The sequence below is a fragment of the Chlorocebus sabaeus genome, chromosome 1, assembly GCF_047675955.1.
Source record: "Chlorocebus sabaeus isolate Y175 chromosome 1, mChlSab1.0.hap1, whole genome shotgun sequence".
Lineage (NCBI taxonomy): Eukaryota > Metazoa > Chordata > Mammalia > Primates > Cercopithecidae > Chlorocebus > Chlorocebus sabaeus.
In genome coordinates this window covers 69,860,654-69,883,595 of record NC_132904.1, presented here as the reverse complement: position 1 = coordinate 69,883,595, position 22,942 = coordinate 69,860,654, and the positions used below count along the sequence as shown (strand labels likewise).

At 59.3% G+C, this 22,942-nt stretch overlaps 1 protein-coding gene across 4 annotated transcripts; it reads right to left on the bottom strand.

The window, feature by feature from the left end:
• Nucleotides 1-1,879: 1,879 nt before the first annotated feature.
• RELT (RELT TNF receptor) lies at nt 1,880-22,196 on the bottom strand. Of its 4 annotated transcripts, none has more exons than XM_008020096.3 (11): nt 22,045-22,196; nt 9,363-9,432; nt 7,911-7,985; nt 7,614-7,780; nt 7,311-7,390; nt 6,062-6,319; nt 4,619-4,699; nt 4,220-4,301; nt 3,787-4,044; nt 3,237-3,435; nt 1,880-3,078 (listed from the first exon to the last, which is right to left on the bottom strand). In XM_008020096.3, exons 2-11 carry the CDS (start codon nt 9,405-9,407, stop codon nt 3,031-3,033), a joined length of 1,293 nt encoding a protein of 430 aa, XP_008018287.1. In that variant the 5' UTR covers nt 9,408-9,432; nt 22,045-22,196; the 3' UTR covers nt 1,880-3,030. The 4 variants fall into 4 exon arrangements, with proteins under 4 accessions (XP_008018287.1, XP_008018290.1, XP_008018291.1 ...); XM_008020099.3 differs by lacking the exon at nt 22,045-22,196 and adding an exon at nt 21,676-22,008; XM_008020100.3 differs by lacking the exon at nt 3,787-4,044.
• Between the last annotated feature and the right edge of the window lie 746 nt (nt 22,197-22,942).

The following is a 22,942-nucleotide window of genomic DNA, read 5'->3' as shown; positions in this document are numbered from 1 at the left end:
ACAACATAACACCAGTAAAAACCTCAAATTAACTGAAAATTGTCTCCTCAGAACCTGAGGCCCCACCCAGCTATGGCCTGTGCCAGGCTTCAGCAGGGAACCGTCTCCCTCAATCCACCCGGCCCTGGTCTCCCCCCTCCCTTGAGATGAATCCCACCAAGTTCCTGTGCCACTCACCAGGGCACAGAGCGGTCCTCCTCACCCCCCAGCAGCAACTGGCCTTGCAGGCTACCCTGTGCCCACCCCCTCCTCACCCGCTCCCCTGGCTGCCAGGACACTGCCAGGGACATTGCCCTCCCTGGTTTCTCTCTTGCCTCCCTGGCAGTGCCTTCTCTGTGGTGCCCTGGAGCAGCCCAGGCATCCGCCCCAGGCGCTGTCCCCAGGACATTTCCTCCCAGCCTAGTCCTGGCCTAAACACCCGAGTGCCTGTAGGTCTTCTTGTCTCCAGGTCTGTCTCCTGAGAGCTCCGGGTCTTCGCATCTAGATGGCATGGGACAGCCTCCACGGCTGTGTCACAGGTGCCCCCAGGGCTGTTCCTGTTGCCCCACCCAGCTGGCTGTAAGTCCTTGACCCATTTCCCATTACCAAACCCTAGCACAGGGATGTCCAATCTTTTAGTTTCTCTGGGCCACATTGGAAGAATTGTCTTGGGCCACATATTAACACTAACAATAGCTGATGAACTAAAAAGAAAAGAAAAAAGCAAAAAAATCTCCTAATGGGCCGGGCGCGGTGGCTCACGCCTGTAATCCCAGCACTTTGGGAGGCCGAGGCAGGCAGAGCACGAGGTTGGGAGATCGAGACCATCCTGGCTAACATGGTGAAACGCCATCTCTACTAAAAATACAAAAAATTAGCCGGGCGTGGTGGTGGGCGCCTGTAGTCCCAGCTACTCAGGAGGCTGAGGCAGGAGAATGGCGTGAACCCGGGAGGGGGAGCTTGCAGTGAGCCGAGATCGTGCCATTGCACTCCAGCCTGGGAGACAGAGCAAGACTCCGTCTCAAAAAAAAAAAAAAAAAAATCTTATAATGTTTTCAGAAAGTTTATGAATTTGTGTTAGGCCCCATTCAAAGCCATCCTGGGCCACATGCAGCCCATGGGCCGGGTTGGAAGCTTGCCCTAGGAATCTTAGATGGAGACGGAGGCTCCATCTCACCTGGGTGTGGCACCCACTCCTGTGGCTCCTTTCCTCTCCACACTGGCCAAGCAGGAACTGAATGCTTTGGAGGCTCCCTGGCGTCCTTGGCATAAGGCCCAGGTGCCCACTATGTGTTGGTGCCTGGCCTTTGCACATGCTGTCCCTCTCTGTGGAACACATTCCCTGGCCTGCACATCTTCCTCACCCCCATTCACCTCCCGGGCTCCACACAGTGCACTTCCTCAGGTGCTGCGCTGACCAGCGTGGTAGCTGCTGGCCACATGGCTTATGGAGCCCTTGAAATATTTGAGTTCCAATCAAGATGTGTAAGATACATTCCAGATTTCAAGGCAAAAGCAAAAACAGCTCATTCACAATTATTATACTGATTTTATAGTGAAATGAAAATATTTTGGATAGACTGGGTTAAAAAATATATTAAAATTAAGTTTACCTGCTTCTTTTTATTTTTCGAAATGTGATTGTCAGAAAATTTAAAGTCACATATGTGGCTCACACTATTTCTGTGGGACAGCCCTGCCTCTAGCTAGGGGCTTTGGTGAGAACCAGATGAGTTGATGGGTCTCCTCTGGGCCCTGCTTCCCCAACTGCTGAGGTGCAGGAACTGCAAGGGGAGGGCAGCCTGCCACGGTGCCCAACACAGGGCAGGGCTGGACAGGTACAAGTGGAACAGGGGGATAAGCTGGGAAGGGCACAGAGAAAAAGAGCTCCTCGTGACAGCACTTTCCCACCTTTTATTATTCAACACACGGAAGGGGATGGAGACACAAGGATAGGGCAACGGCAAGTTTCAATAAATAAGAGAAACAGGACGGACAGGCAGTGGGGCCCATGCCTGCACGGCCCCACATAAATAACCAGGTTGCTGAGCCAGAGTGGAGGTCAGGGCTGGGCCTGGCAGCTGCCTGCACTGCCCAGAAGCACTGGCACCACAGGGACGCAGAAACCACTGAGGCCCAAGGTGCGCTCCAGCCCCCCCAACACTCTTCTCCCTAAAGCTCCTGAGATCTTGGGGCCGGCTGGGCAGGCTAGGGCTCTGTATCACAGTCCTGCCGGGATCAAGTCTGTTTCTTTCGGTTTCATTTAAAAAAGCTGGGGGAGGGGCAGGCACATGCATTAAGCCCCTTCTGTAGCAGAGCCATGGATGGACAGCCCCGTTGGGGTCTAGAAGGCAGAGGCCCTGGAAGCAGCAAAAACGGGGCTGGATAAAGCTACTAATAGGAGGGATGGTAAAGCCCAGCTCCCCAGCCCCCCACAACCCAGCCCAGAAACTGCAAAGAGCTGAAGAGGCCCTGGGTACTGAGAATGTCTCTCCTTACTTCACAGTCAGAAAAGTGGACCCAGCGATGGCCACAGACGTGCCCAAGATTAGAACCCAGGGATTCATTCTCCTAGCCCAGGACTTTCTGTTGCCCCTTCCCTTTATAGACCTGCTGGAAGAGGAGGGGGAGGCACATCTGCTCTAGGGCCCTGTACAGAGGCAAGGGTGTGGCTAATTACCAAGGAATGGGGCCAGGGGTGACGGGCACGGGCCCCTCCCCTCTGCCAAGCCCAGCCCTCTGATGATACAGAGAATCCCGTGGGCTCCTAGGATCCAGCCAGGGCAAGCACGGGGGTCGGGGCATCCTGCAGGGGAGCAACCTGGCAGCAGGGCCGGGGCGGGGCTCAGTGTGCTCCTGTACACAGTGCCCGCCGCCACCTGCCTCCTCACTGGGGCGGACACTCCCACCTCCAGGCCTTGGTCTTTGCTGTCTTGTCTGCTGGGCCATTGCTTCTCGGTCCTCACAGTCCCAGCTGCAGCTCCACCTCCTCCAGGAAGCCTTCGGAACCTCCCAGGGCAGGGCCACAGTGTCCTCAGACTAGACCGCCCCTCAGATGACCAGGTTGCTCTCACTTAGGCGGACCACGTAGCGGTTCTCCTGGTGGACAGGGGTGAGGGGTCAGAGCTGAGTCAGGGGCTGGCTTCTGGCTCCAGGAAAGTGGCCCCTGTCTAGGGCCCACTGCACTTCCACCCCTACCCCGTCTTTGGTCAGGGTTGGCCCAGGTGCCGACAGATACCTTTCTCCTTGACCCTCACCTCAGTCTTGTTCTCTGCTGGGGGCTTCAGCCACTTCGTATGGCTTCCGCCACTTCCTAGCAGTGCCTGCTGCTCAGCGGGGAGGCCAGGCTGTGGGGAGTCAGGGAGATCACCCGCCGAGGGCCCAGCCTCCGTGATGGTCTTCACCTCAGACACCATTGAACTTGTCCGTTGCTCAGGAATTCGAGCCACGCGGAACCTGTGAGGAGAGTGGGGCAATCATCCCCGTTAGCGGGGATCCCCAGGCACAGAGAAGGCAGCACATGCCCGGGGTCACACAGCAAGTTCATGGTCCAAAGCCTGAGCCTGGAGGCCCGGGTGCCATGGGGGCCAAGATGCTGCCCTAGGGACACAAGGGTTCCATGTGAGACACAGCGTAACTGGGAAGTCCTGATCTCTCTGGCCACCCCCACTGCCCAGAGAGGCCCAATAAGGTCAGGGCTTCCAATGAGCAGGGTGCTCAGGGCCCAAGCTGGGGCCCTGCCTCCCCCTCCAGGCCCCCAGGCTGTCACGTCTTTACCTGCCCCTGCTGTGTCTGTGCCCACCTCACCTGCCCACAGATAAGATGGTGATCTCGCCCTGGCGCCCTGCCTTGGCCCCGGCCTTGGGAACCCTGGTCGAGTTAGGCAGAAAGCTGGGAGCAGAAGTAGTGGCAGCTACAGCCTCAGGGGACAGCAGCACCTCAGGCCACTTCTTCTGGCTACAACGGGAGCAGCAGGGGCCAGAGAGCGAGGCCAGGCCCTGCACGGTGTGGAGGTGGTGGCGGTGCGGGCAGATGTGCGGCACGTTCAGGGGCGCTGGTGGCAGCCTGCAGGGGGCACAGGCAGAAGTGGCCATAGGCCAGGCCAGGCCAGGGGCAGGAGACCACAGCAGGCAGTGGAGGGAACAGGGTGACTCGAGGAGGGAGACCCAAGTGGGAGATCCCCAGGAGGCAGGCTGGTTAATGGGGTTTTGGCCCCGTCATCTCCCACCAGCCCACTCACTTGGACACAGGCCTGTGGCTCGTCTGCACCAGCTGTTTGCTGTGGTACTCTTTCAGCAGCTCCTCCAGGGCCGCAGCATTCTCTGTGGGCAGCTGCAGTCAGACCCTCGCTCTGGCCAGATGGGACACGCCTCCCACCCCCTGCCTCAGCAGAGAACCCCCCATCTACCCTCCACACCACCACACCCAGCCTGGGCTGTGCACCTTTTCTCCCACTTCATCAGGCAATTACAGGAGGCAGAGGTGTGCACTCCTGGGTCAGAGAGCACCAGGTGGCTCGAGGCACCCTGGCAGGGAAGGCAGAGCAGGGGGGTACTCTGCCCACCACAGCTGCCTCACAGGCTTCTGGAGGAAACCCTCTTCCCCTGGGCACTGGGATGGGGTCAGACCTTCTCCTCACCTTTCTTCTCTGTGATCAGGCGCACCAGGACCCCAATGGTGTCCTCATTGACATCCTCAGTCCGGTAGGCAGGGTTGATTCCTGGGGAAGACAAGGGCCCTGATCCTCGGGAAGAGGGGGAAGTCACGCTCCTGAGCTAAACCACGTCTGCCAGCAGAGGGCACCCCTGGCCTTCTTAAGGGCCATAAGCATGTGCGTTTAGGTGACAAGTCTCCCAGAGCCCTGCAAATGAGGGATCCAGGCTCAGAGAAGCCCATATCACCTTCATGACTCAACGCCGCTGCTTCCTGCACCAAGAGCCCAGGTGCATACAGGCTTCAGGGCCACGAGAACTCCAGTCATTGACTTGGGCAGTGGAGGGGGCGGTGCATCAGCATCTACTGGGTCTGCACTGTCTCCTCAGCCTCAGGGAGCTGTGGGCTGCCACCCTACCCAGAACTCCCCAAATCTACAGCAAACTGCCATTCCATGGCCTCTCTACCGTGCCCTGTCTGTGTAACAATTTAAATGAGGGCCCCTAGTCAGCTTTGGGCCCAAATCTCAAGAGTGTGAGAATGGGCCACGGTGATCAACCCTGCGCCCAGCAGCAAACAGAGCTCCTGGGACTTGCAGCGAGGCAGCATCCAGCAGTTAAAGGAAGTCTCTAGGAAAACAAGCGCAGTCCCAGGCAAAATGGCCCTGAGTCACCACGTTCCCTCCTGCCAGCCTAATGATCCTGTCCCCTTCCTGCCCCTGCCAGACTTCAGTGTCAGGACTTAGAAGGGGCTCTGGCTCCCATGCTAGCCCCAGACAGCCCAGCGTGCTAGCAAGGGAGATGCCATTTCACTCATGATGTGGCCACAGGATCCCATGGGCCCAGGGGAGGGTGTGTGCACGTGGGCCCCTGCCCTGCAGGGGAGTGGTGGTGTGGGGAAGAAAGAAAGGGGCCCGGGGCCCTGGGGGTGAAGGTGGTAGCACATGCCTGTCCCTCTGGTTCCAGGCCTTGTAACTCAAACGACAGCCTGGAACCGAAACCCAAGCCCCTCGTGGTGCCTGCCCAGAACAGAACAGCTGCCCTGCCAGCCCTCCTGACACAGGGCACTCCCTCTACTGCAGGCCAGAGGTCAGAGGTCACCTTGAGTAACTCCAAGGCCATCTGACCCTGGAACCATACACACAACTGTGGCCTCTAAAGAGTCCAGATCCCCACATCTGGGCAAGGCTTCACCCAGGGTGGGATCCCACTGAAGCTGCTTGACCAGCTATGCCGCCTCTGCTCTGCCCCCACGGCCACACCTCTGTCCCCTCCTTTCCTCCCATGTTGTCAGTCTGCAGCTGTCACCTCCCAGGCCTCTCCCTCTCAGACCCCAGAGGCCAGGCAGGGTTCTGCTGGCAGCCCTCAAGTGGAGCTGGGGCTGGGCTCATGCCCCCATCCTCCCCACCTGGACCCCAGCCGGGCCTCACCACTGCCTCCACCTCCAGGGCCAGGCCCGACCTCCTTGTGCGCCGTGCAGTGGTAGCCCTTCCGCTTGAGGAGGTTGCACACCAGGATGCCCAACAGCCCCATGAGGCAGAAGACAGGCACGATGGCGATGACCGCGTACTGGGCGGCCGTCTCCTCTGGGCCACCTGCCCGGGTGCCATTCCCAGGCTGCCGTGTCTCACCACCGCTGCTGGCCCCTGCTGCCACCTCCACGCCACGTCGGGCCCGCCGACCCCACTCTGAGCATCACAGACGACGGAGGCAGGACAGAGGCAGTGACACAAACACAGAGAGACAGGGGCCCAGGGCCTGAGTCAGAGGGGGCTGCAGGAGAGCCAATGCACCCAGGGCAGCCCACTCCCCGCCATGCTGGGGATGCAAAGGTCAACCCGCTGCCCTCCTGTTTTCCTTTCTGGCCATCGAAGCATTGTCCTGAACAAGGCCTCCTCAAGATGCTCAGACACCCAGCCCCACCCTCCCCTCACGCTGGGGTCAGGGAGTGAAGAGATGGCACACAGGGCACGTGCCTCAGCACAGGGAGATGGGATCTGCCTCCCTGTGGCCTGGCCATGAATCCAGTGCCTCAGGGGTGACGGACTCAGCAGCGGGAGGAGGTGCATGTGTGTACCTGAGTGTGTGCGTGAGCTCACTCATCTGCATGGGTTTTTTTAGGCAGGGTCTCGCTCTGTTGCCCACGCTGGAGTGCAGTGGTGTGATCACAGCTCACTGCAGCATGGAAATCATGGACTCAAGCAAACCTCCCACCTCAGGCTCCCAAGTAGCACCACCACGCCCGGTTAATTTTTTATTTTTATTTTTTGCAGACAGGGTCTTGCTGTGTTGCCCAAGCTGGTCTCAAAGTGATCCTCCTGCCTTGGCCTTCCAAAGTGCTGAGATTACAGGCATTAGCCACTGCACTTGGCTGGCATGAATCTCTGAGGAGATGGGGACAGGGTACAGGGGACAGGTCAGCATGTGAGTCCCCAGCCCCCAGCTGTGGCTGCCACCTGCAGGATGCTCTCTGACACTTGGAAGCATGGTGGACAGAAACAGCCAGGAGAGTGGCTGACTGTGCCCTGCTGGAGACCCTTTGGCTACACGCCCTGCCCTGGGCTGGAAGAAGGACCCCACTGCCCCCACATGAACACTGCAGAGGCTGCTGGGCTCCAGCTCACTGGCCCCCTCCCGCACATACGCCTGCACCAGTCCTAGCACCAGTCTGCCACTCACCATCACAGCCGTGAGTACCCAGAGGTGCCCAGGAACACGGTTGACATGGAACACGGGGAACCCCCCAAGGCCCAAACCACCTGCGAGGAGGGAAGATACCACTGAGGCCCAGAAGTTTCCCCAAACACTATCCTTAGGAGAGGCTGGATGCCTTCCTTCCAGGCACCCTCATTGGTCCTGCCCCAATCCCATTTCACAGATGGGAAAACTGAGGCCTGCTCAGGATACAATAAGGCTGGGACCCCAGGATCCAGAGTCCTGGTCACCCAGCCAGGAGCCCTCCCCGCACTCCCTTTGGCTTACCCAGGCCAGCAGTCTCCACAGAGTGTATCTTGAGTTGCCGTGCCCACCTGGGCCTCCAGCCTCCTCTGAAGGCTGCAGCGGGCATGGGGCTGACATGGGCTGGAGCCCCATGCAGCTGAGAAGGTGCCTGGGGGGCAGAGCCTGCATAATGTGCCCTGACCTGGGTTCTGTGGGAGGTAAAGGGTGAGAGCACGGCCAGGAGTCAAGTCTGAGGATCCCTGGGGGGCCAGGCACAGGACTCTGCCCCCGGCCCTCAGGGCCCTCCCAGGACAGGTAGGAGGGCAGGGCAATGCTCACCAGGTCAGGCTCCTCTCCAGGTGGGCACTGCCAAACAGTTGTTGATGTCAGGGTGGCCAGAGGCCAGGGCAGCAGCTGGAAGAACAGTAGGCATTGAAAGAGGCAGAAAGTGCTGGGTGTGGGGTCTCCGGGGTCATCTATCCCCCACCTATTTCCTGAAAGCCCAGTGGTGAGGACCACTGACCACTCCACCCGGGCTTCAGGGACACACTCTTCTAACCTCAGTCCCTCACACTGAGGAAAACCTGTCCTGTCCCAGACCTGCTGCATGGCCAGTACCTGGGGAGGGAGAGAGCCACATCTGGCTCTGGAAAGTGCTGGAAACCCCAGATAAGGCCACATCAGGATCTCAAGCCCTTCCAGCTAACCAGAACAATGAGGAGGAAATGCTTCCGAATCCTCTCTCATATTCTGTCCCCGTTCCTCCCGCCTTGGGTCCATCTGTGCCCCCATCACAGCTGGGCATATCATTAACCAGCCTCATTTATCATCCCTGGAGCCAAGTCTGCAGGTGGCGCTTCCTATTCTGGGCCCTCCCTTCAGCGAAAGTCTCCAGGACCAAATCCTCCTCTGCCACCTCCCCTCGACACGAGGCCACCCCATTCGCATCCACACACCCAAACAGGGAGACACATCCCAAAGGAAAGCTCCGTCTTCTCAGTGTGTGTCCCCAGCCCATTTCACTAGGAGTTCCCTCTGTTTCCCATTGTTAGGAATGAACTGTCTCTCCTGAATCCCTCCCGGAGGAGACCTCAGTCCCCCAATTTGGCCTAGGCTGGATGGGGCCACCATCAGCTGCCCTGGAGATGGAACAGGGATCTCCTCAGACCCCAGAGTGGCTCCCAGCACCTGCTAAGGCTGGAAGGTCTCCTGTTGTAAGGAGCAACCCTTAGCAAGGCCCAAGGCCAAGTCTCGCCCTCCCTGAGCTTCTAGCGTCACAGCAGAAAGATGGGCCCCAGAGCAGACCCCAAGATGCTGTAAGTCTGTAATGCGGACTCGCCAGAAGCTCCAGGCAGCTGGCCTGATCCTATGATCCTGGGACCTGGAATCTGGGACCCCCCAGACCAATACAGATCTTGAACCCCAGCATCTGAGGTGCTATGGCTCTCAGGGTCCAAATCCCAGCCCTCTTTTGCCCAGTTTCCTCTTGGTGCCCAGCCTACCCTCCAGGCTGGGCTCTGTTCTCATGCCTGTGTGCCAACGAGCATCTTGCCCTCAACCATGCCTGCCTTGCCCATAAATGCCAGCAGGCCCTTCCTTCTCCACCTCCCTGACAAGCCTAGGTGGACCCAGAGGTGCTTCCTAGGGTCTGACTGCCTCAGAGTCTTCAAGAGCTGAGTAACTGAGCCCTGCCCGGCATGGGGTTCCCGGGAAGTGTCTGCACCCTCTTGCTGGAGGGCTGCAAGGCAGACGTGCAACTTTTCTCCTTCCCAGGGACCATCCCCCACTCACCACAAGGAAGCAGGACAGGGGCCGGCACAGCAGACTTGGCTTCATCCTCAGGCCCCTGGTGGTCACTGGCCTAGGGCAGATGGAGAGGAGGCTCGGCCGAGTGGCAGGGACAGGCAGGTGGCTGCTGTCCCCTCAGCACCACTTCCAGGATAACAGGACTCATGGGGAGCGGGCAAGGTGCTGCTGGGCAAGCAGAGCCCAGGGCTGCCGGCTCCACACCCCCAAGCCCCCAAGAAGGGGCTGCCCTGCCTGGGAGCCGGCCTCACAGGGCAGCACAAGGCAGGAAGAAGGCTCTGCAGGCTGGGAGACTTCCCAGAGGAGGAAGGGCTTCCTTCCCCTTCCTTGAACTGCCAGGTGCCCCAAGGCATCAGGAGGGGAAGGAAGTGCGTGTGGCGGCCTGTGTCCCTGATGACAGGGTTGCAACCAACACCCAACACCCCAGCCCGCCTCCACACTCCAGCCCAGTGCTCCAGGCTCAGGCTCCCGCCGCCTCCTCCTCACAGGTCTGTAAGCATGCCCGGCCTCTGCCTTCACTCCTGCTGCTTCTGGTCCAAGGAAGGCCTTTTCCTTTACCCTTCAAAGCCCAATGCGAAGGCCTCTCTTTCCAGAAGCTTCTCTAGAAGCTTTCCCCAAGGTGGGTCTGGCTCCCACAGCTCCCCGCCCCACCTAGGTCCTGGTCCTTCCGCATGGCCACTGTCCATACCTCTTCCAGGGAGGCTGACTCCTCCCTTGAGGCTGGGACATGTCTGGCCACAGCTCTGCCCCGGGCAGACCTATGGGGCTGGGGTGGTCATGGCAGCCAGTGCTCTGTCTTTGTCATCTCTCCAGCACCTACTGCGTGCGGGCACTGGAGAAATCGGTATGAACAAGACAGACAAGGTCCCCGTCTGCAAGGAGCTCCAGCCCAGGGGAGACCTAACTGCAAACAGAGAGGTGTCCCCGCCAGTTGGTGGTAAGTGGCAAGAAACAAAATAGAGTGGGAGTGCAGTGTGTGATACTTCAGAGAAATATCCATGGTGGCGCCACAGCCCACCGGTCTGAGACTGAGGCCCCCAGGTGATGGTGGCCTGCTCTGGAGAAGCCTTCAGCCAGTGGAGGAGGTAGACACAGCAGGACAAAGGACTCACATCAGACAGCAGAAGGTATGGTGGCAGAGCAAGGAAGTCCGCTGTGTACTCCCTGGAGGCCTGGCTTCAGGGACACCAGGCTGAGAGAAGCTGTTCTCCTCAGGTCACACGCAGCCTCTTAAGCCCAGGGGCAGCCTGGGAACCCAGCCACTGGCTCAGGGCTGCCGCAGGCTGAGGCCCCCCGCTGTGACTCTAAGCCCAGTGAAGTGAGAAAAGCGCCTCCTGTGGTAGGTCCCAGGTCACTCAGAGCCCTCTCCCTGCAGGCAGCCCGGCCTTCCCGCCTAGAATAGCAGCCCAGGAAACCGATCTGTCTACCCACCCTCTTGGCAGACCTCAGAGGGGCCCAGGGTTTGAGTTACACTCAGGGGAGGGAGTGGGCAGTGGTCACATCATCTCGGGACTCTCCAGGTCACTGGCAACCACTCTGGGTCCCAGGCCAGCTCAGGGGAAAGCCAGGGACAGGAGAAGGTAGGGCTACAGTATAGGGTGGAGGCCACACTTCGCAGTCAACACCCAACAAATGACACCCCCAGGCCATCTGGGGAGGGCCCCCTGTCCTTCCTCGAATTTGGTCACAAGTCTTCCTTCCAGTTTCTGCCCCAAAGTGTCCTGTCCCCTTGCCAGGGCCCAGCTTCCACCTCGAGCCTGTCGCCCCCATGGCCCCTCCCCTGTCCTTTGAGGGATCTAACCCACAGACCTGACCATGAGCCCTGAGTCCTCAGGCTTCACTTCCCCACTAGGCCTGACTGTGTATGACAGAGCCCGATGGTGGGGGAGGAGGGGTGGCAGACTGTGGCGGGCATGGTAGCTCACGCCTGTAATCCTAGCACTTTGGGAGGCGGAGGCAGATGGATCACGAGGTCAGGAGTTCAAGACCAGCCTGGCCAAGATGCTGAAACCCCGTCTCTTGTAAAAATACAAAAGTTAGCCGGGTGTGGTGGTGCATGCCTGTAATCCCAGCTACTCAGGAGGCTGAGGCAGGGGAATCGCTTGAACCTGGGAAGCGGAGGTTGCAGTGAGCTGAGATCGCACCACTGCACTCCAGCCTGGGCGACAGAGCGAGACTCCGTCTCAAAAAAAAAAAAAAAAAAAAAAGACAAAGCCAGGGGCAACCCGATAGCCCAGCCCCCGGCTCTAGCAGCCCTCCATGTCCCCAAGGTAGGCCCAGAGGGCTGATGCAGGGGTGAAAAGAGGCCAAACAACCACAGCAGAGAGCCCTATAACCACCCCGACCCCGGGTGGCACCTGCTAGCCCACAGGGAGCAGCTTTGCAGCTGCTTATCTGCAGACAGATGCAGAGCTGTGTCATCTAGAACCTTCCAGGAGGAAAGCAGGGTCCAAAGGCCCAGACTCAAAGCCAGCAAGGGCCCACTCCAGCACACGCACAGACACTGCCACCTAGGGCCTTGCGCCTTCTAATTATGCACCTTCTCATTACCCCAAATCAGCACTTACTCCAGTCTGGCTGCCCGGCCCCCACACTCAGCCCAGACTGAGCCCCCGCTGGACTTGCCCAGTCAGGTAGAAAGGCCTGGTGCACACACATGTCCACACCTGCTGCTCAGCACCCCTACCCCCTGCCCCATGAGGCCTCCACTGTCTAAATCAGCCCTGGAACCGTGACCAAAAAAACAGTTCAGATGGAAGCCCCTTCGGCTTCGAGGGGATCTGTGAAGGCCCCATATCCACCTCTGCCTCACCCTGAAGGCTGGGCAGTCAGTGAGGCGCCAGAGCCTCTGAAGCCTGACAGAGGAGAGCCACACCCAGCCACAGTGGATGGGGAAGAGGGGCCCCAGGGAGTAGCAGAGAAGGAACTTAGCTTAGAGGCCACTCCTCCCATGTCTCCTAGCCTGGGGCCCAGTCTCCACTGCCACCAACTCCCTGTGGGACCTTGACATCACTGGGTCTCAGTTTCCTCATCTACAAGATGGGGATGTTCATCTGGCTGGCAAGGCTGTCACGAAGTTTTTGGGGGATTTCTGTTTTGTTTTGTTTTTCTGAGACAGTGTCTCACTCTGCTGTCCAGGATGGACTGCAGTAGCACAATCACAGCCCACTGCAACTTTGAACTTTTAAGTGATCCTCCTGCTTCAGCCTCCTGAGTAACTGGGACTGCAGGCATGCCCCACTATGCCTGGTTGAATTTTTAAATTTATTTTTTGTAGAGACAGGGTCTCATTATGTTGCCCTGGCTAGTCTCCAACTCTTGGGCTCAAGCGATCCTCTGGCCTTGGCCTCCCAAAGTGCTGGGATTCCAGGTGCGAGCTGCTATGCCCAGCCAGTCATGGGGTTTAAAGGAGGTAATGAAGCTAAAGTAGGTCATGGGATTTCCTTCTCCACAGCCCTTCTCCTCTGCCCTGCTGGCAGAGGGCTGTGATTAAGTATTTGTTTGCTTACTTGTTTATTCCTTGCTCCCCCACTAGACAGCGGTGAGGCCAGGGACGTCTGTTTTATTTGCCACAAAACTCCACACCCAGCCCCATGTCTGAAGCAGGCCTCCAAACAGGCTCACGAGGCGGGGAGGGTTTCCTCAGACTCAGCCCTCCAAAAAAATGCCCGAAAAATGAGAACCAGAAATTCCCTGGAGAAAAGCCAACTAGCAAAGGCCATGGCCAGGGCCCCAAGCTGAGGGCCCCAGACCGTGATTGAGGCCATAGGCGGTGGAGCCCCAGTGAGGTGCAGCCCCGGAGGCCTCAGAGAAAGAGGAAGCTGTGCCACCAGCCCAGGCCACAGGCAGCTTCCCCTTTCCCAGAACTGAAGCTCGCTGGGGTCACCTGGGCCCTGCCACGCCACTCCCCTTCCCCTAGGCGGGGCCCTCCCCTTCCCTACAGTCCCTAAGCTCTCCCAGGGCCTGCGCCCATTGCTCCTGCCCCGTCACCCTGTCTCTGACCTCCAGGTCAGTCCCGCCCTGCAGCCTCGGTGCCCTGACACCTAGTTCTGGCCCTGGCCCTGGGCCAGCTCCCACCACCCTCAGGATGGTATCCTGATGTACCGACACCAACCTCCCCCACCCACACACCTGCCATGCTGAGTGCTTTCCACCCTCACACACACTGCACCTGCTTTCTGCTCTCCCCTCATCGCTTGGCCAGCACCCACTCTTCCTTAGAGCTCAGCTCAAAGTCACCTCCTCCTGGAAGTACCCTCACCCCCACCTCCCCCTCAGCATTCATGGTGCCATGCAGATCCCATTACCCAGCCCCTTCCCCACCACGAGCTGCCTGCTCCATGCCCAGTGCTGACCCGGGCGGGTATGGGCTGATTTGGGGGAGAAGGCAGAAAAGGCGCTCTTGGTAGAGAGCCCAGCTATGCCGAGCTAGAAGGGCCAGTGAACAGGCTGAGGGGGAAGGAGCCCAGAGGCTGGGGTGGGTCAGAACTCAGATCTGAACCCCTGGGTTAACTTGGGGATACAAAGTGTGGGGTGCAGTCCTGCTCTGCTCTGTCCTGCACTGGCTCTGTGGCCCGCCTGCAGAGGGCTGTGGTGAAGCTGAAAGGAGAGAATCACATTAAGTACTCAGCACAGGCCTGGCACAGAGTAAGCACTCCCCACACTTCACTATGACTCAGTTTCCCTATGCGTGGAATGTGGAGGAGAAGGGTACACAACTTTTTTTTACGTTCAGTGCCTGGCGCAGAGTCTGGTACACAGGTGGTGCTGGGTTCGCCCTGGTGGGAATCTGGAGGGTGGGAGGGTAGAGGAGACAGTAGGAGTCTGGAGGAGTCTGGGAAGGTTGGTGGGCAGTCCTCAGGTCACACCAAGGCTCAGCTGCCTGCCAAAAAGCCTGCACTTCACCCTAGGGCCTATGGGAGCCTGGAAGGGTTAAGCAGGGGAGGGAGAAGAATGAACAGTTCGGTCTCAGCAGGCTCCCCGGGCTGCCTGCCAAGAGAGGCTACACTGGGGGAGATGGAGGTGGGGGCCAGCGCCCACCTGGAGCAGGGCAGGTGGGGAGGCAGCTACTCTGCTTCCCAGATAGTGGCTCCTGAGCCTGTGGACCTCCCTCTGGCCTTCAGAGGCTAGGGTTGCCTGGAAACACAGCTGGACACAGGCCTCCCTTGGCGGTGGCCGCACCCAAGGCAGGAAGACAAAGGCCACCCATCAACAGAGAAATCCAGGTTAGCAAGGAGCCCAGTGGTTCCCTGGCAACTGGGGCTGAAGTAGGGCAGTGACCACACTGGGTGGCTTTCCCTCCTCCACACTCACGGGGAAAGGAACAGACCCCAGCCCTGTGCAGGCTGGGCCCTCGTCCTGGGTTGCTGCCTTTACTTGGAGGAGAAGTGAGCATTCCTGTTTCACAGCTGGGCAGACTGAGGTCAGGGGAGGTCACTGGCGGGGGTCACAGAGCCAGTAAGAGATGAAGCAGGAATGGAGCCCAGGACTGTCTCTTTTCTGCCTCCTTTCACCCTGCAACTTAGCCCAGGACCTGGCACATCCTTTCACCCTGCAACTTAGCCCAGGACCTAACACATAGTAAACGTCCTTGCAGTGTTTGCCAACCTGATGGTGGAGGCCAGCAAGCTAGTAGCACCCAGTAGGTAGCTCAACTGAGGGTCTGTTACTAAGGACCCAGGAGGGCCCCAGGAGAAGGTGCTGTCTGCACCGCCATCCCATGGGGCCTTTAGGAGTTGCCTGCATCTATACTCCTTTGCATATTGTTCTAGTCTGTGCCAGCTCTGGCAAGAAAGGGAGCTGGGAACTGAAAGAGACAGGAAGACCAGGGAAGTCTGGGAATTCCCAGAGCGGGGAAGAAGAGGTCCCAGGGTGGAGCCCCAGCTCACTAGGGCTGCTGCTGGGATCCCAGAGATGTGCGGAGGCTGGCTCAGGGCCACTCAGTGAGAAGGGCACTCCACTCCCGCCCCTTCCCACAGGCCTGGGCAGCCATGAGCTCCCAGGTCACCACACTGGGGTATGTACCCCTCAAATCCTAGACCCCTAATCCTGTACCACCTCGTGGCCAGGCAGCAGCTGCTCCCCAGCCCACCCTCAGCCACACCCCTAGAAGCTGGGCATGGTTCCGCACCTCAGACCTCCTGGCTGCCACCGGGCCTGGGCTTCAGTGGCTCAGGTGGATGGGGTGGGGCTGAGGCTAAGGGGGCTAAATTGGCTCCTTGAGGCCAAGAAAAGGGCTGAGGTGGCCACACCTGGCCCACCCAGCTCCTCCCAGACTGGGTATGGTACAGGTGCAGTCCTCGCCCCACTTCCTGGGTCGAGTCTGGGGCTGAAGGAGGGATGTCTGAGCCCAGACAGTTATCTCTGGCAGAGAGGGGGCTCCCTAACCCTCCTCACTGAGCACTACTGCCTGTCCCCTTCCCACTGTAAGCTGGGTCTCACCCCTTAAAGACAGTGTTCCATGCTTCACATGGAAGAAACTGAGGCTCAGAGAGGCCAGGTGGTAGCCTGTAACAACTTCATCTTGAAGGAGATGAGGTTTACCTACCCTGGAGTAGGGGCAACTGGCAGGCGGCCCTCGCCTGTGCCACCCAGGCCTGGCATCTCCACTGCTTCTGGTCCACCATCGACCTGTCAGCACCACGGACAGCCGTGTTGCCAACCCTGGCCCAGAGACAGGACAGCAACGGGTCTGGGGGTGCTGAAGGACACCTCACTGCAATCCAGCTCATGCTCTGCTACATCCTCCAAGAAGCCACCTTTGCCACCTGCCCCGGCCATAAATCTGATCCCGAGTCCCTAATGTGCTCAGTATGGGCCCTGCCCCCAATCACCCTGACCTGGAAGACCTGGGCGGAGGCTTTGGGAGGGACTTGGGGGAGACCACAGCCCTGGTCTGCCCCATTCTCCAACTCTCCCCAGACTCGGGGTGCTGCGGAAAGAGGTCTCCCCCACCCCTCCAGGGCCATCCCAGGTCAGGTCCTACCCAGTGGAGCTATGCTGAGGACTGGGGTCAGTGCATGTGCAGTGATGGGGCAGGGAAGAGACAAGATTGGGCCCTGGAGCAGCCCACCAAGGTTCAGACTCTGGCTCTGTCACTTCGTGGATCTGTAGCCTTGGGCAGGTTACTTACCCTCCCTGAGTTTCAGGGTCTTCCTCTGCAAACAGGGGTGCTAGTCCCTGCCTTATGGGACACTGAGGGCTCTCAAAACAGCCCCACTAGGACCAGAAGAACCCAAGCTCAGGACCAGGCAACAGCCAGCCGAGGTCACCCAGAGGCTTGGGTGTGGCAAGAGTGCTTTGGGGAACTCCATGTAAATCCTGGCAGCATGAGTAGAGGGGCCTTGGCCTCTCTGGGAGGGCCCTGGGTGCCCATGTCCCAGCCTCTGTGCAGGCCTGCATCCATCTGCTCCCACACCAGCCAGGGCCACGGTCAGGAAGGTAAGGGGTAGTTCAGCAGTCAGGAACCCAGCCCCAACTTCCCAAGCCTGTTTCCCAGTTGCACCAGTGCAGCTGACCTCACGGTGTGGTGGAGGACTCAGTGTTCACAGGCAACAGGGGCTCTTCTTACAATCAGGCCTTGGGTCAGGCATCCCCTCCTACAGGAAGCCTCCCCAGCCTCCCTGTCAAGGGGGCCCCCTCCCCTCTCGAGACTCCCACACCCCCCACCCCCGCCATCAGTTTTCAGTCTCCCTTGACTCCTCTAGAAGGGTTGAGGCTCCTTGAGGGAGGGAGGGATTGGGTGCGTGCAGGAGGCCAGACACCCAGCGCGCCGGTGGTGCGGGTGGCCAACGTCCTCCCCTCTCACTGTTCCTCCTCACAGGGCATGCACTGGGCTAAGCACAGGTCCCTCCTCTGGAAGCCCCCACTCCTCTCTCTACCTGCACACTCAGACCCTGCGTCTAACTGGCTGTAGAGGTCCCCGCTGTCCCCCTCTGTCTGTGACAACTAGCCAGGGCACTTGCTCACAGCCACATGGGCAGTTGATTTATAGAGCTCTCATCTTTCCCAGGATGGCCTAGGAAAGAACTCTGGTCTTCAAGGCCAGCAGACCTGGGTTTGGATCCCAGTGACACTGGGGCCTAGCAAGTGCCTCCCCTCTCTGGGCCTTGGTTTCCCTGCCTGTGCTTGGAGGGAATGATGACCCCCAGGAGTATAAGGCTGAGGATGTGACAGCCTCCTGGGCCGTAATCCCAGGGATGGGCAGAGTAGGGATGCAGCATTGGCTTCTGTCCTCTCTGCCACCCCAGCCCCACCCAGCAGCACCAAGCCTAGGCCCAGACACGGGTTCAGCACACAGTGGGTGTTCTCTCTGTCCAGAGACCACATCCCTGCTCCCCCATCGATCCTGAGTGGGGAATGGCGCCAAACATGCCCTGCTGGGTGATCTCAGGCAAAACCCCTTCCTCTCTGGTCCTCGCTCCTGCTGACCTGGTAGAAGGGCCGGCCCCATAACAGAGGTAGTCAGGTGCCACCCAGCCAGACTAGGTACTGACCAGCCTGGCCCTTCTCAAGAAACTAATGTTAGAATTGTCAGACAAACCCTTTGACCCTCACCTCCTGCCTGGAGACCAGGCTGGGGGCTGGGCGGGATCTGGAGGGCCTGACTCCAACACGAGTGGCTGTGTGACTCAGCCTAGGGTTGCTCTCTGAGTCCAGGTTCCCCCATACCAACTTGGAAAGGAGAGGGCCCGGGTGAGTGCTGTTGTGAGGAAATGCTGGGCCCAGGGCCTGGCGCACAGCAGGACCTGAGCAGGGACAGTTTCCTCTACTGACACAAGATGTCGAGGACCACAGCAAGCACTACACTTGCCCCCTACCCACAGGAGTGGCCGTGAGTCTCTGCCCCCAACCCCCGCACACATTCTGCCTCAGGTCATGGTGAGCACCAGAGACCTGGGTGCAAATCTCCCGCTGCCTCCCAGCACACAGGTGCCGGGATCCTAGGGCAGCTGCCAGTCCTCAGGAAGAGGCCTCGCCAGCACAGAGATGGCAGTGGGAGGGGGTGGGCTGCTGGCCACACTGGCCCCACCAAGCTGAGCATGCAGTGCCCACAGGTGCCCCAAACCTGTGGCCATTCCCCAGCAGTGAGGGAGGACACCTGGCCGGTGGCCCGCAACAATGAAGAGAGACTAATTTCGGGCCAGGAGGGCTTCCTGGGCGAGGCGGAGCTGGGGCTATACTCTGAATGGCCAAGAGGGTTCTAGAAAGAAGGAAGCTTTAAAAGCAAAGGCAAGGCAGACGAGGCATCTGGCAAGGAGAGGCAAGGGTGAAGATGTAAATTCTGAAAGACCTTGGAAGGAAAGGCCTCAATGCCAGATGAGGAGTTTGAACTATACTTTGTAGGCAAAAAGCAAGAGTTACTTTATGGAAGTCACTCTGGCAGTGTGTGGGAGAACCGATGTGGAAGCAGAGAAGCTGGAACCAGAGCCCGGGCAGGGATGGTAAGGCCGGAGCTGGAATATGAGGCAGGCGGACATCGGGAAGGTGTGTCTTGGGCCTACTTCCAGTGCTGGCCAACCTCCAGCCGCCAGGGAAAGTGTAGACACAGAATGGCGAACTCAGGACAGAAGGCATGTACCGTGTCTGGAGGGTGAAGGTTCTGGGAGACCTTGGGTAAGTCCCTGAATTCTCAGAACCTCAGTCTCTCCTACTGTGAAATGAGATTGCACCTGACCCTATGAGTAGCGGCAGGTGCTGACTGGCCCTCAATGTCTCCCCTTCTTGGCTAGACACAGGCCCCTCCCTCTAGCAGCTATCACACCAGTCCCAACTGTGGCCACAAGTGGAAACCCAGCCTGGCCCCACTGTCATCCCCAGAGGCCCAAGTTCCCAGAAAGGTTTGGCTTGGCTAGGGCACAGGCTGAGGCTGGGGGCCTCCTTCAAGGCTGGGATAAGGAGAAGTTAACCCTTCCCCTCTTGCTCCCCCTCCCAGGCCCTAAGCTATTTCCACCTCATTGCTGAGGATGGAAATAACTTGGGCTCAGCCCCTAGAGACCATGACAGCTATTTTCATCAGCCCCAAGCAGCACAGCTTCAGTCATTGCAGAGAGGACCGAGGGACAGACACCATGATCCCCAGTTCCAGTTCTTGGCCAAGTGGCCAACAGTGGTCAGAGCCAAAAGGGGTCTCTGGGAAGAAGAGGGAGACCGAGGCCCAGAGACAGTAGAGATCAGCTCAAGGTCACTCCCTGTCTGCTCCCCACCACAACATGCAGATGGATTTGGGGAAATGCCTCTAGAGCAACTGCAAAGAAGGGGAGGGGGCCTCTCAAGTATGATGAAGGTCACCTGGGACTCTCAACTTTCCCTGCTACCCGTAGGCTGTGCTGCTAACTCCATACACTCTTCAAAGCCATGGGGACACTCCCAAAGCCAGGTCCAGGCTCTAGAAGGCAGGGGACAGGTCTTTCTGATGATGTCTGGTTGGGAGTGAGGTCTGGGGAGGAACAGGAATACCATGTTACCCGCCCATCCCCAGTGTTCCAGACGTGTGTACACACACACATCATACTTAGAACTCACAATGGGACACCGTGGTAAGGCCACGCCTATTAGCCCAAGTTTGAGAGACAGAAGCCCAGGAAAGCCATGAGCAGTTACTAGGAAGGTGGGTGATCCTCTCTCTCAGGTCTCTGGGGTCAGAAGACCCGAATTCCAGTCCTGGCACTGTCCTGACTCTGTACGACCTTGGCCAAGTCACTTTGCTTCTCTGATCCTCAGTTCCTTTCTCTGAAACATAGTCACTACATCTCAGAATCACTGAGAAGATTCAACAAGACAGAACATGAAGTGTTCAGAACAGTGCCTGACACTGTCCCCGACCCTGTCCCCCATCCCTAGAATGCAATCAGCATTTTCCGAGGACAACAGCAGAAGACAGAACTTCCAGATCCTACAGCAAATGCCACCCACTCCCAGACTAGGGAGCCCAGCTTTCACCCCACCCTGCATGAACCCCACAGGCCCCATATGGGAGAAAGGGCCTCAGAAGGGTCTTGCCCAGATGGCGAAAGGGTTCATGCTCTCCAGCAAGAACTTAGCCTCCCAGACCAGAGACCACTCCTGGGGAACAAGTCTCCCCACTCTCCCCAACCCAAGGAACTGAAGAAAGGATACATAGAGAAGTGAATGTCTATGGATTTGGAATCCATATTGTCTATCAATCCATTTCATGACAGAGGACCAGGAAGCCTTTGGGTGGGAGGCTAATGTTTCCTTGGCCAGTTTTGGAGAAGGCTGAGCTTCCAACCCTATCAGTAGCCCCTGAGTGCAGACCCTGGGCCACTGTGTCCCCAAGAGAAGCCTGGCCCAACCCCCCCACTGCAGTTTTTCTGCCTGAAGGGAGAACACAGGCGGTTGACCCAAAAACAATAGAGGATCCCAAAATGATGATTCACAGTCCATTCAAAGCCCAGCACCTCAGTGTGCAGATGGGGAGACTGAGGCCTGTGCGGGGATGCGGGGGGAGTCTGAGAGCAAGATTGTGCCTGGGTCCACTGAGAATACAGATTACACAGGGGCAGAACTTTGCCAGGTGTAGGGACTTCGATGCATGGGTGTGTGGGTGCAGGTAGGCGGGGACACACTGAGACTACCACAGGGCCCCTTCCCTGCTGCCAGCTGGGCCACCCCACCAGATGTCGCCCATCCTCGGCTCTCTCCTTCAGCCAGGGCACGTCCCTCAGGGTCCATCTCCTCACTAAGCTGAACTCCTAAGGGGTGCCCTCGTGGGGACAGCCCTGGAGACCCTTGTCTCCTGGTTCCCCAACTTCCTCATCACCCCCCATCTGCTGGAAGGTGTCCTAGGTCCGGTCTCTCCTCCTCCTGCCTCTTACTCATCATCGCCCTAGGTGCAGACACACACACACACACACACACACACACACACACACACACTCTGACACCACTTGACCCCACACGCACACCATGGCGCCAGCTAGCTTGGCTCATTCTCAGTCACTTGGTCTCCTCTCCCTCTATTTCACACTCACAGTAACGGGTGGCCCTGGCCCTGCGCCGGTCACGCCCCAGGCCACGCACTTCGTGACCCCAGTGACCCCGGGTCTCTCCCTCACAACACACGCACACACGCTGCCTGTCTCCCACACACAGAGCCCCTCTGTGTCGCCTGCTCGGCCCGGCGTCACCGCCCAGTGTTCCAGCCACACGTTCGCCCGGCCAGGCCGCCTCACGCGCCGTGTCACCCACAGTCACGGGCTGACACCGTCCAGACCCCCCCTCGGCCGCCCCGCGCCGCAGCCGCGCCGAGGCGCCGCCGTCCAGTCCGCACCCCAACCTGGTCTCGGTCCAAGTTTCCCGGGCCGGGGATCGCTCCGGCCCCCACCGGCCCCTCACACTGCAAGTTCCGCTGCTTCCCCGCGCGCCCCCCGACAGCCACGGCGCAGGGCCGGCCCAGAATCGCGGCCGGAGGACCTGCAGGTCCCGGGGCTCGGAGACTGGGGGGGGGCCGGTGCGCGGAAGGCGTCGGGACAGGACGCGAGACTGGGGGAGTGGGGGGGCGGCGCGCGGCAGGGCTGCAGCATCCGCCGCGCCCGCGAACTTCCTCAGAGACGCGGGGAGGCAGGGGGCGCCTCTAGGGTCAGTATCCCGCTGGCCCGGCCGCGGGGAGCGGACTCTGGATGGGGGCTACGCGCGCCCTCCTTACCTGGCCGCGCCGCGGCAGCTCCAGCTCGGCTCCCCGTTCGACTCGGCGCCCCGGCCCGGCTCGGCTAGGGCCAGTGAAGCAGCGAAGCCTGCGCGCCTTTTGAATGAATCGCCTGCCGGGCCGGGAAGGTGCGCAGCCCCGCCCCCGCACGTCACGGCCGCCGACCCCGCCCCCGACGTCAGAGCCCTGGCTGCGCCCCCGGCCCGACTCACCCCGAGCCGCGGAGGGTCTGGCCGCTCTGCCGCCGGGCGGCGCTGCTCTACGTCGCCCTCTCTCGCGCCCCTGGGAACTGCAGGGGGCTGCGCGGGACTGGGCGGCGAGACCCAGAGGGCCTCTTGAATCCGCCTCTTCAGGGCTCCGAACCAAGAAAGAAGGGGTTGTGCGAAGCAAGATAAGGAGACTGGAGACTGAGATACTCCTCTGGGTCCTCTTACCATTGCCAGTGTAACTAGAGCCACCTCTGCCCCTTTCTGGGCCTCATCTTCCTCCTGCCAGTTGGTGGCCAGGAAGAATAACCTCACTTTGCCTTGTTGACGAGGCCCAGGCCCAACCCTGGAAACCCTCACCTAGTTGGTGAAAAGGCCTAGTGAAGGTGAGTCTATAAAGGAAACCCACACAGTGGGCTTCGGCACATCCTTCCGGGCCTAGTGAAATCCTATAGGAGGCGTCTCCTGCCTTCACTCCCCCACTCCGCGCACCACTTCTCTCTGCCAGGGTGTTAGTTTCCCTCCAGCAGGACAGGTGACTCAGTGCCCCCTCCTAGTACAGCCATCCCATCCTGCCAGTTTCCAACGCCAGTCATCACAAACTCCAACCACTATTCACACTGTATTCCGACTCTGAATCGTGTCCCCTGGAGTTGTGCTACAGGGTGTGCCAGGACTGGAGGGAGCAGCTC